Below are 12,441 nucleotides of genomic sequence, written 5' to 3'. Positions count from 1 at the left end.
TTAAAATTTGAACATAAACTCTCTTATTCTGTAAGGCAGAATCTTCTTCTTTTAATATTTGATAGGAGTTTACTTTAAAAACTGAACATAAGGAGTTGCAGTTCAACAGTGACATGCCTCAGTGGGCAAAGGGCCCATCTGAACTACAACTTCCTTTGGACAGGTTCCAGGATGTTTTAACTTCTCTATTTTGAGTAACCCAATTATTCAAAATACAGTGATCTACTTAGATTAAATACTAACAGAGTCCAATGTGTAGTCTCTACAATGACATCAAGGGGCATCTGGTGGAAGGGTCTGGTATCCTCTTGATTTCAAATTTTAAAATAAAGGATGCCCTATTAAAACACACCTATCCAATCCCTTGATAACTCACCATAAACCTATCATCTCCAAAGATACTTATGTTATTATAATACCTACCCTCAAAAGGATTGCTATAAAGATTAAACAAGATAATCTGGTAAAGTATTTAGCTGACTTTCTCACAGAAAGAGGCTCAATAAATGATAGTTACTACTGTTCCTAGTTTTATAACTTTAAGAGACCTATACTGAGGAGCAAGAAGAGACCTTCAATTTCCTGAGGCAAAAAAAAAAAATTATCTGACCAGCTCAAAGACTTACAGCAGAGTCAAGCCTATACCTAAATCAGCATGTTTAAACTTAAAAGCTTTGGCACAGCAAAGGAAACCATAAACAAAATGAAAAGACAACTCACAGAATTGGCGAAAACATTTGTAAACAATGCAACCAATAAGGGATTAATCTCAAAATGTAAAACAGCTCATGCAGTTCAATATAAAAAAAAAAAATACAACCCAATTTAAAAAAATGGGCACAAGATTTAAATAGGTATTTCTCCAAAGGAGACATACAGATGGCGAAAAAGCATCTGAAAACATGCTCCACATTACAAATTATTAGAGAAAGACAAATCAAAACTACAATAAAGTATCACCTCACATGGGGCAGAATGATCATCATCAAAAAAAAAAAAAACAAAACTACAAACAAATACTGGAGAGGGTGTGAAGAAAAGGGAGCCTTTTTACACTGTTGGTGGGAACGTAAACTGGTACAGCCACTATGGGGAACAGTATACAGGCTCCTCAAACTAAAAATAGAACTACTATATGATCCAACAATCCCACTCCTGGGCATATCCAGAAAAAACCATACTTTGAAAAGACACATGTACCCCAGTGTTCTTACAGCACTGTATACAACAGCCAAATCATAGAAGCAACCTAAATGTCCATCAACAGGTGAATGGATAAAGAAAATGTGGTACATATATACAATGGAATGTTACTTATCCATAAAAAGAATGAAATAACACCATTTGCAGGATGGACCTAGAGATTATCATTTTAAGTGAGGCCAAACATAGAAAGACAAATATCATATGATATCACTTATATGTGGAATCTAAAAAATGATACAAATGAACTGATTTACAAAACAGAAACAGATGCACAGACTTAGAAAACAAACTTATGGTTACCAAAGAAGCAAGAAAGGGATAAATTAGGAGACTGGAATTAACATATACACACTACTATATATAAAATAATCAATAAGAACCTACTACATAGCACAGGGAACTCTACTGAATACTATCTAATAAGTTATATGGGAAAACAATCAAAGAAGAATAGATGTATGTGTGGGGCTTCCCTGATAGCTCAGACAGTAAAGAATCTGCCTGCAATGCAGGAAACCTGGTTTGATCCTTGGATTGGGAAGACCCCCTGGAGAAGGGAATGGCTACCCATTCCAGGTATGACTGAACTACTGTGCTATACACCTGAAACTAACACAACATCATACATCAACTGTACACCAAAATAAATATAAATTTTAAAAAACCGGCATGCTTAGTCTGTTCTACCTCTTAAATGATAAGTTCTTAGAAGTACAGAATCTTAAGTCTGAGAAACCTTTTGAGGGTTAACAAAAACAATTTATGAGTGATACCTAGAGGGACTTGAATGTCATCTCTGAAGTCGAGTCCTTCATTTTACGACTGAGGCTCAGAGAAGTTGATGACATGCTTAAAGTGACATCATCAAAGTCATAAGATGAAGATCCTGATCTCCTGTTCCAAGGAGATGCTCAATTAGGGGAAAAAAAAAAAAGTTTTGGGAGTGTGTGTAGGAGGGGCTGAATAAACAAGGTAATATGTGATAATCAAATCTCCTTCTGAAGTGCTTCTATCTGACTAGTAAAGGTGGATCATTTTTATGGAAAACAAATCTCAAAAAATAAGGAATTAAGAGAGAAAGGGAATAGCATCAATAGGGCATTTGAACTAGATGCTGTGGACTGCTTCAAAGTTATGACCAAACATTAGCTTATAGGGCTACAGAATTTCTTTTATGAGTTAACACTAAGTCAAATGTTAAGAATCCATTACTATTTATGCATTCTGTCCTAGAGTGAAAAAAATTAATTTAGCTTAAAAGTTTAGAATATTCTTGTATGAAACCCAAAGTGAAATCCCCTTGTTTACAGCCCAATATCACTATGAATTTAAAAAAACAGGAAGTCATAAAGAGAAAACAAGAATCGTATAATATTGCTTATATGTGGAATCTAGAAAAATAGTACAGATGAACTTATTTGCAAAGCAAAACAGAGTCGCAGATGTAGAAAACAAGCTTATGGTTACCAAGTGCAGGGAGGGGGGCGAGGTGGGATGAATTGGGAGATGAGGACTGACGTATATATACACTACTATAAATAAAATTGATAACTAAGGAGAGCCTACTGGACAGCTCTGTGGTGACCTAAATGGGAAGGAAACCCTAAAAAGAGTGGATACATGTACACGTATAACTGATTCACTGTGCCGCACGGCAAAACTAACAAGACAGTGTAAAGCAACTATACTTCAATAAAAATCAATTTAAAAACTACAAAAAGAATAAAAATCGGGTAGCAAAAAAAATGAAAAGTAAATACAAATCTAAAATTGAAAAAAAAAAAAAGCCCCTCTGCAGTAACTATGGGCACTGCTTCCAAACTAAAGCATCAGTCATAATCATTAATTAGGCAAAGGCACTGATGGGGGTGGGGGTGGGGTGGTGGTGCTTTATCTAAAAGGAAACAAAGGAAATTTACTATTCACACTAAAATAAGTGGTAATTTGAATGTTCTGTCCACAAGACTGCAATATATTTCTGGTTTAAGTAACAGTTCCAGAAAAGTTCTTCTTGTGTATCCTGCAGATGGAATTTAATGGAAACCCTTTCCTCTTAAAAACTTTGTTAATTTAGAACTGGTAACTGTAAATGATACACGTTGGCCCTCTCTTTCTCTCTCTCTCTCTCTCTCTCACACACACACACACACACACACACACACATTCATATATACAAACACACTCACATATAAAAGACTCAGTATGGCTGCTGTTGAAGGGCAAACAGCAGAATATTATTGGTTATGTTAACCTGTCAATAGCAGGATTTAGTGGGATTTTTATATTCTTACTGTTTTTCACTTTTCTCATTCACTCCCATTCCAACAGGCTCCTCTGAGGGAGATGAGAGAAAAGTTATAACCATTTCTCCAGGTATTTTATGTGACCTATATAGTCTTCCCATGGAAGCTTATTTCACAAGAGAATGTCATTCTTCACCTGGGACTGGGCAGAGAACTCTGGTCTACAGGACTCTTGAGTAGGTTACAACTGCATGCTTTCAAGGACTGTAGAGAGAAAAATCTAAGTGCTTTGGCAGTCTTTACAAAGCTGGAAAAAATGCTTTAGTAGTGTTCCATAGGGAATTCTGGAATCATCACTGCCACAAAGAATGCCTTTTTTTCCTTGGAGTAGACTGGGAGGAGGATGCAGAAATGGTAGTTTTTCTCATTATTATACCTTATACCATGTAGTACAGTTCACAGTCAGAGAGCAGGGGACACCTTTTCCCATCAACTTGACCATGACTAACACCTATCATGGGCCCCAGCCCAGGTCAGAGAGGAATGGCAAGGGGGACAGCCAGTGATTAAACGAGGGCTGGCTCAGTGCTTCTGGCTCAGGTCCAAGACGCCAGCAGATTCTTCCTCCCTGCATCTAAGAACCCTCTTTCACTATGCACCCAAAATTATTAAACTCCTTGTTAGGGATTAAAAAGTAAGAGTCCATAGTGATAGGATTCAACTTCAACAAGTTACAGCATCTTGCAATCACTATTACATATCAACAATTCTTTCATTGTGTGTATTTCCCTAAAAATACATGACCTGAAAAATTTTAAATCTAACAGAGATAAGGCAGATAGGTATTTAAAAATAATAAGATGACAAGTTTAAAAAAAGTAAAAAGAAAAAGTAAAAAAAAAAAAAAAGAGGTCAGAAGTGCTATAAATGTAGAAAACTAAAACATTAAATAGGACATCACCTGTCATATCAACCATTAAACAAATTTCTTGTCCTGATGGAAATCTAATCAGCAGTGGCCTTAGGCAGGAGGTGAGGGGTGGGATTTTCTACAAAGGGACACTTGGGAAGTTTATGGAGCAATGAAATGTTCTATATTTGATTGTGGGTAGTGCTTACACAAGTGCATACATTTGGCAAAGGTCATCAAACTGTACATGTAACTGAATACATTTTACAATATGTAAAAGATACTCAATAAAATTCACTTTTAAAGAATTCTTGGGAAATGAGCCTATAAAGAGGTACGGGTTCATTTGTAGAGTTTTCCCCATTCTACAGAAAAAGAGAACTTTCTCAAGAGCTAGGGCATCAGCTGCTTCCTTACTGTGAAAACTTGCACAACAGCCCAAAGTCATTCTAAAGTTACGATGCAAACTATCAATATATCCACACTTAGGGATCCCTTCCTGTTGAGTGGGCAAAAAGAAGGGAGTTGTAAATCTCTTAAGAAGGTGCTAAACAATCTGCAGCTTGTATAAAAGCTTCTGCTTTTGGAGAGAAATTCTATAGCAAAGGTGACCTTTCATCAAACATTGCTGGTAAATAAGTACAGAAACTTAGAAATCATCATACAACTCTTTAAGTTGTATGAGATACAAAATTAAATAATATAAAATAGGTCACCAGCAAATCTATAGCATTAGTGGATTTTCACTGGATGGTTCTAGAAGCTAAGGAAATAGAAGATAACAGGGTTGATTCATTCAAGTTATTGAGCAAACCACAGTGAAAATAATGTAGAAGCACAAAAATTTTAAGAGACATACAAACAAGGGTACAAGTAGCAGCCATTAGAGACATCTGTAATTTCCTATTGAAAGAATCTTAATAATTGCAATGTAAAACTCAGGTTTGAGCATTTCTGACCAGTTATGATAACTTGTTGAAGTTATAGCTAGATAAATCTCAAGCTGGAATCAAGATTGCCGGGAAAAATATCAAAACCTCAGATATGCAGATGGCACCAATCTAATGGCAGAAAGCGAACAGGAACTAAAGAGCCTCTTGATGAAAGTGAAAGAAGAGAGTCAAAAAGCTGGTTTAAAACTCAACATTCAGAAAACTAAGATCGTGACATCCAGTCCTATTTCATGCAAGTAGATGGGGAAACAATGGAAACAGAGGCCTCCAAAATCACTGCAAATGTAACTGCCACCATGAAATTAAAAGACACTTGGCTCCTTGGAAGAAAAGCTATGACAAGCCTAGACAGCATGTTAAAAAGCAGAGACATCACTTTGCCAACAAAGTTCTGTCTAGTCAAAGCTATAATTTTCCAGTAGTCATGTACGGATGTGGGAGCTGGACCATAAAGAAGGCTGAGTACCAAAGAATTGATGCTTTTGAACTGTGATGCTGGAGAAGATTCCTGAGTCCCGTGGACTGCATGGAGATCAAACCAGTCAGTCCTAAAGGAAATCAACCCCGAATATTTATTGGAAAGACTGATGCTGAAGCTGAAGCTCCAATACTTTAGCCACCTGATGCAAAGAGCCGACTCACTGGAAATGACCCTGATGCTGGGAAAGACTGGAGAAGAAGGGGATGATAGAGGGTGAGATGGTTGGATGGCATCACTGATTCAATGGACATGAGTTTCAGCAAACTCCAGGAGATTATGAAGGACAGGCAAGCCTGGCGTGATACAGTCAGTCCATGGGGTCGCAGAGTTGGAAACGACTGAGCAACAAAGGTAACTTTAAGGAAACCAAAGAAAAGTTAAGGACTAACTTAGAAGGCCATATAAAAAACGTTTCATAACTCACAAAAAGGCTCAAGCCATAGCTATGACTTATCAGTCTCCAAGAGGTCTAAATATTAGGGGGAGAGAGGATGACTTCAAATAGAAGGGGAAAATATGGAGCAAAAAGCAGAAGATGAAAATTACAGACCCAAATCATTGAACATAAGGTCTGATATAAGTATTTACTAAAACTGGTGAGCTGACTCTTAGAATGGGCCCACAAAGTTAGTTAGACAGCAGTGTGGGAAGGCCAGATTATCACATGATAGCCTCTACTTGCTTGGGACCCCAAATGCTGTGACCATCCTAAGGCCAGCAGAGTTGATTTCTGTTCCATGAAGCTAATGGACGGGATCTTGCCACCAATGATTATTTCCTCACCAAAATTCTAAAAGCTCTAAAGTAGCAATTGTGAAAGAATTTCTAGTAGCTTCCTTTTCAAACCCTCAAACTAGTGATTTAAGAGTTATTTTATTTAGTTAATTGGCCCATACACAGAAATCTTCCAAAACTGCAGCTGGCTTGGAAAATTACAATTTGGTCTTCCGTTGGCCTGGTTCTTTGGAGCTGAGGAACTGATGTTTATCTTCCATCTTCCTCTTTCCATCTGGTTTTCCCTAATGGCTTTCAATTACTAATCCTTTCTGTGGGTGATATCACAGAAGGACAGATGAGATTCACACAAACAATTTCCTGGGTCCCATTTGAGTTTTCATCAATCATTTCAAGCGTGAGATTTTCTGGTGGGGCCCAGCTTGTCCTGACACATGACTGGTGCTGTGAGCTGGGGAGACACCCTCTGCCATGGTGGCTTCTCTGAGCATATCCCTAAAGATGTGCCTCCATCCACCACCCTCCACAAATTCATGTCACAAAGACAATTTTTCTAGAACTCAGATGGTGTATCTGTGGAATGAGGAATGACCTTCCTGCTGCACAGAGACGTTCTAAAGATTCTGAGAGCAGGGTCGCCCTACTTTCCCATCAACGTGACTGTGACTGACACCTGCCACAGGGCCTAGCCCAGGTCAGAGAGGGGGCGAGGGAGACTGCTGGTGATCAGAAGAGGGCTGGCTCAGTGCTCCTAGCTCAGGTTCAAGACTCTAGCAGGGCAGAGAAGATCCTCCTCCCTGCAGGTAAGAACCCTCTGTCATTGTTACAGATTAGTCCTTATTACAGATTAGAAAGTGAAGAGTCCACAGTGATAGAATTTAACTTCAACAAGTTATACTATTTTGCAATCACCACTACATACCAACAATTCCTTTGTTGCCCATATGTCCCTAAAAACACATGACCTGAGAAATACTACAACTAAAATGACAGTCTTATTAAGAGACTCCACTTTGTGATGAAGCAAGTAGGAGCCTTTTGATGTTATCTTGTGAACTCAGAGGGCCAATGAAGCACTGAAAAGACAGATCTTGAAGAGTATCCTACACATGCTGTTTCTAGTGAAGGTAGGGGAACAGTACTGAGACCCATGAATCAGTATCTGGTTGGAGATCACTCTGAGCCTAGGGGGCAATGACGTGTCACGTACAAGGAAGGTCACTTTACAAAATCTCATTAATACTCATAACCACCAGTGCAATGGAATCCATAGACCTTTTTTTTTTTTAAAGGCTGCAGCAGACTGAGATCTAGGGAGGTTAAGGGCTTGCTAAGAACACACAGACTTGTATATATATACTGACCATGTCAGCTTCCAAGTGACACTAGTGGTAAAGAATCTGCCTGCCTAGGCGTAAGATTCCTGGGTTTGATCCCTGGGTTGGGAAGACAGATGAAATGCCATTTTCCCCAGGAGGAAATGGCAACCCACTCCAGTATTTTGCCTGGAGAATCCCATGGACAGAGGAGACTGGTGGGCTACAGTCCATAGCGTCCCAAAGAGTCGGACACAACTGAGTGACTTAGCACACACACTGATCACGCAGGCTCTTTGTTTTAAAAACTGTACTTGATTTCTTAAGAAGGTCATTGAGAAGAGGACAAACCCACTATGAGATGTTCTGTATGGAAGTTGTAGTTTCCTCATAAATTACTCAATTGATTTTTTAATACAAATAAGTGACCCTGGGCCCACGTGGCAGTTCTCTAAGGGCCTGTTCTCCCTGAACAACTGATCCTAACCTTGAACCAACCACACGGGAGCCCTGACGAGGGGCAAGAGGGATGGACGAGGAAAAAAGCAGAGTAAAGGAGAACAAGAGGAGCACAGCGTGGGGAGGAACAAGGAAGAAGAAAAAAAGGCCCCGGAGACTGAGAAAACACAAACTCCAGTAACCAAACAGTTTTCTTCAGACTGGTTCATGCTACCCACTGCTCTGGTATTGTTACTTTTATAATGATTAAATTTATGTTTGGGTTTCTTATGATTTCTACATTGAAATGATACAGAAAGAAAAAAGGTGCTATATGTATTTTTAAACAAAGTAAAAACACTGAGAAGAGTGGCTTTGTGGACGACTAAGACAATTAGCAAACCAGACAGTCCATGCTCCTTCTGCTTTCCCAGGGGATAAAGACTTCTGTCGCTTTATGAAGCTAACCAAAGAATTCCAGTAGTTATAGCATTTTTGGTAGGGCTTTCATTTCAACAAAGCTCTGTAATACATATGCAGTCTGGGGAACCCCAAAGAAGTCCTTGAAAAAAAAATTTAAATGTACAGGAAATTCCTTAAATTATATATACACACCATATATACCATATTTTATATATATGTTTATATATATATATAAACATACCAAGAATTGCACTCATGCCAAAATTCCAGGGAAAGGAAACATGAACATACACACAGACACACATAGGTTATTTAGCTTGGTGAACTTCCATAAAACCAACAAGCTGATTTTGCCCTGTCTTGCCATCACAGGCTATCCTTATATATGAGACAGGTTTTGAGCTTAGAGGACTAAATCCAAAAGGAAAGTGGTTCTGGCTAGAGTCAAGAGTTCTGACTGACAGTATGGTTTTTTGAAATGCAAATTATGTATTTTATTTGACAACATGTATTATTAACATTTACAGGAGACATTTTCAAAAGCATGGTTTTGGAGAACGTAAAGCTACATTACTAGTAAGTGTAGAATCATCACAAAACCACAGGTCCAGTACCTGTTGAAGCATGTGCACTACATTCACTACTTGGAAGAAGAAACTGTTCTCTGTGGGAGAGCGCGAGGGTGGGGTGATTTGAGAGACCAGCACTGAAACATGTATACCACCATATTTCGATGCATGGAACAGGGCACTCAAAGCCCGTGCACTGGGACAACCCAGAGGGCTAGAATAGGGAGGGAGGTGGGAGAGGGGTTTGGGACGGTGGGGACACATGCACATGTATACCTGTGGCTGACTCATGTCAATGTATGGCAAAAACCACCACCACAATATTGTGAAGTAATTAGCCTCCAATTATAATAAATAATTAAAAATAAATAAATAAAACAACCTTAAAAAATATATATATTATGGCCATAAAGCCATCCTGCCAGGGCTTCCCTGTTGGTCTAGTGGTTAAGAATCTGTCTTGCAATGCAAAGGACACTGGTTCAATCCCTGGCCCAGGAAGATCTCACATGCCACAGAGCAACCAAGCCTGTGTGCTACAACTACTGAACCCCTGCACTGCAACTCCCGAAGCCCACGAGCCTAGAGCCTGAGCTCTGCAGTCAGAGAAGCCAACACAATGAGAAGTTCCAGCTCCACACGCAGAGTAGCCCCTGCTCGCTGCAACTAGAGAAAACCTGTGTGCGGCAATGAAGGCCCATCATAGCCAAAATAATAATGAATCTTAAAAAAAAAAAAAAAAAATCCTATCAACCTTCCACAAAAGCTCAGACACTCAACTTAAATACCTTAAGGACTGAAAAAAAATACATGTAGAATTCTCATCCTTCAATTTTAGAACAAAGAAAGACCTTAGGAGATCATCTGGCTCAAAACTTCCCAAAGTGGGTTTCATGAAACATTATTCTCCCAAAATGTTCTGAACAGGGGTGAGGTGATTCAGATAAGTTTGGGAGAACTCTTGAGAGTCACAGTACACATTAGGGATTAGCAAAGCTGTGCAGAAATGATTAAGTTTATTTTTTTAAAAACTTAATTTTTATCAAATCTATTTGAGCACAGAACCCTTTTTGCAGTATTTATTAAAATCCTGTAAACTACTATTTTGTAGAAAAATCCTTGTCTTATATATTGAAAAAATGAAGTTCAGACAGGTTAGGGATTTGTCTCAAGGTCATACAATTAGTAGATACACTGAAAACAGATTTCACCTTTCTAGACTTCACTTTAGTGCTCTTTCTTGGGCTGTGTTCTCATACAAAGCCTGTACCTCCAAAAGGATCACAGACTAAATAAACCAGACCATGGATGTCATCTAGTCCAGAGCCCTCTTATTTAAAGGAGGAAACACAGTCTCAAGAGAGGTGAAAAAGCTTGCCCCAGTGACACATAAAATCAATGCCTGTAGCAGAACCTAGCTCTTAATTCCAATGCTCATATCCTTTCCACAACAGCATACTAGCTCCTGCAAAGCCAACGTTTTCCACCTCTGAGAAAAAGGAGTGATGGATAAGAGGGGATTTAGCTATTCAGGACCCAGTAAAATATTTATCAAAGTGCACTCGTGTCAGTAGGAATTTTAAACCATTTAAACATGATTGTCTTTACTTACAAATGTCATCCACTGTGACAGGGAATCAATGTTTCAAGCTGTTGAACAGGTCATCATCCCTGCCCTGTTGGATGACACCTGTAAATAAAATAAATCTAGTTTTGAGTGAGTAGATTTTAAGCCAACTAGATTTAAGATGCATGCAGCTTAAAACAAAGAATAGTTTTTAAGAGATGATTCTTAATCAAGGTTTGCTGAAGAGAAACACTTTCCAGGACCAGCTATTTCACTCTATGCCACTGGCCTTCAGCACAAAAATTCAGGTAATGATACAGGTAATGTTGCCAAATATAGAGGGCACCATGGCTCTTAGAGCTAAAAACTTCTTTCAGGCACTAGCTACCTCAGTCTCTTGCCTCTGTGAATAATATTTTCACTGTAGGAGGGACAACCAAGGCCCTATGAGGTTAAATGACTAGTCCTATGTTAATGTTAAATAACTTAGTGTCTTTAACTTGAGTCCCTTAATGTATAAAAATGTATACAGAACACATCAGCAAAGTTTATCATTAGGCTGACCCAATTTGAAAGACTTACAGACATTTAAAAAAATATTTTACAGATGTTAACTTAGAATATTCTAGATAGATCTTCACAACATATATCAGTGCTAGATATTTAAATACAAGCATTACTAAAAAAATGCCATGAATGAAAAATAAAAATGAGAAAATGGGAACGAGAGTGCAAAGAACAATATTAAATACAGCATTCACTTAGGATTCTAAATTCTAGTTACTTTCAAAAAAGATTTGTAGTTCCTAACAAATTTAAGTATATGAAAACCATTTGCTACAGTCTATAATTTAAAACATTGGTTTCTCTGTAGCCACAAAATGCCACTCTCAGATCTGCCAGAAATTAAGATTTAGGTTGGACAATGCACATTTGAAATTTCCATTCTGTACCTAAATACTCCAAGATAATCAATATTTTAGAATCCTGCCTTGAAGTAATATGACTGTCTTGGTAACATTCCCATCAAACTCACATTGAGCGCTTACTTTGTGTCACAACACAAAGTGTCTGATTATTTTATATATACTATCTCAATCAATCCTCCAAAGCTGAATATTATTACAGTTTTACAAATAAAGAACATTAGAGCACAGAGAATTTAAGTAACTCGCTGAAGTTCACGCAACTGGTAAAATGATAGAATTTACACACAAATCTATTTGGTGACAGAATCAAGCTCAAATCACTATATAATACTACATTTATTTAATATGGCAACTTAACATACTCAAATATATAAGAATTCATTAAAACAATTACAATTAGAAAACATAAAACTTTCCCAACTAAATCCCACACAATATTAAATATGAGGAAATCCTCATTCTTTTTCTTGGGAGATTAAAGGGAGACCAGGGACAATTTTCAAAGTTAAAATTATTTTAATGTCAAGGAATTAAAGGTTCTGATGTTAACCTTAAATATATTACAATTAAGACAAATGAAAACCTTAAACTGTCTTTCATAATGATAGAAAAGTGTATCTTCCTGATTTACTTTCTAAGTCCATAAAGAGGTAAATTCTCCTGTTACTCAA

General features: G+C 37.8%; 1 protein-coding gene across 4 annotated transcripts in view; it reads right to left on the bottom strand.

Moving 5' to 3' along the window:
- Positions 1 to 12,441, bottom strand: part of CHN1 (chimerin 1) — a 194,621-nt gene that overhangs the window by 68,755 nt on the left and 113,425 nt on the right. Inside the window, exon 1 of one of the 4 annotated variants that reach the window (XM_043894381.1) lies at positions 10,887 to 10,910. The exons of the other annotated variants lie outside the window; for them this stretch is intronic. Coding sequence (XP_043750316.1) covers positions 10,887 to 10,895 — 9 coding nt within the window. The 5' untranslated portion in view covers positions 10,896 to 10,910. Of the gene's footprint in view, positions 1 to 10,886; positions 10,911 to 12,441 lie in introns of those variants that run through there. 4 annotated transcript variants of the gene reach the window in all.

The sequence above is a fragment of the Cervus elaphus genome, chromosome 33 (genome assembly GCF_910594005.1).
Source record: "Cervus elaphus chromosome 33, mCerEla1.1, whole genome shotgun sequence".
NCBI classification, from domain to species: domain Eukaryota; kingdom Metazoa; phylum Chordata; class Mammalia; order Artiodactyla; family Cervidae; genus Cervus; species Cervus elaphus.
The sequence above is the reverse complement of the archived record's forward strand: the minus strand, read 5'-3'. Positions and strand labels throughout refer to the sequence as shown.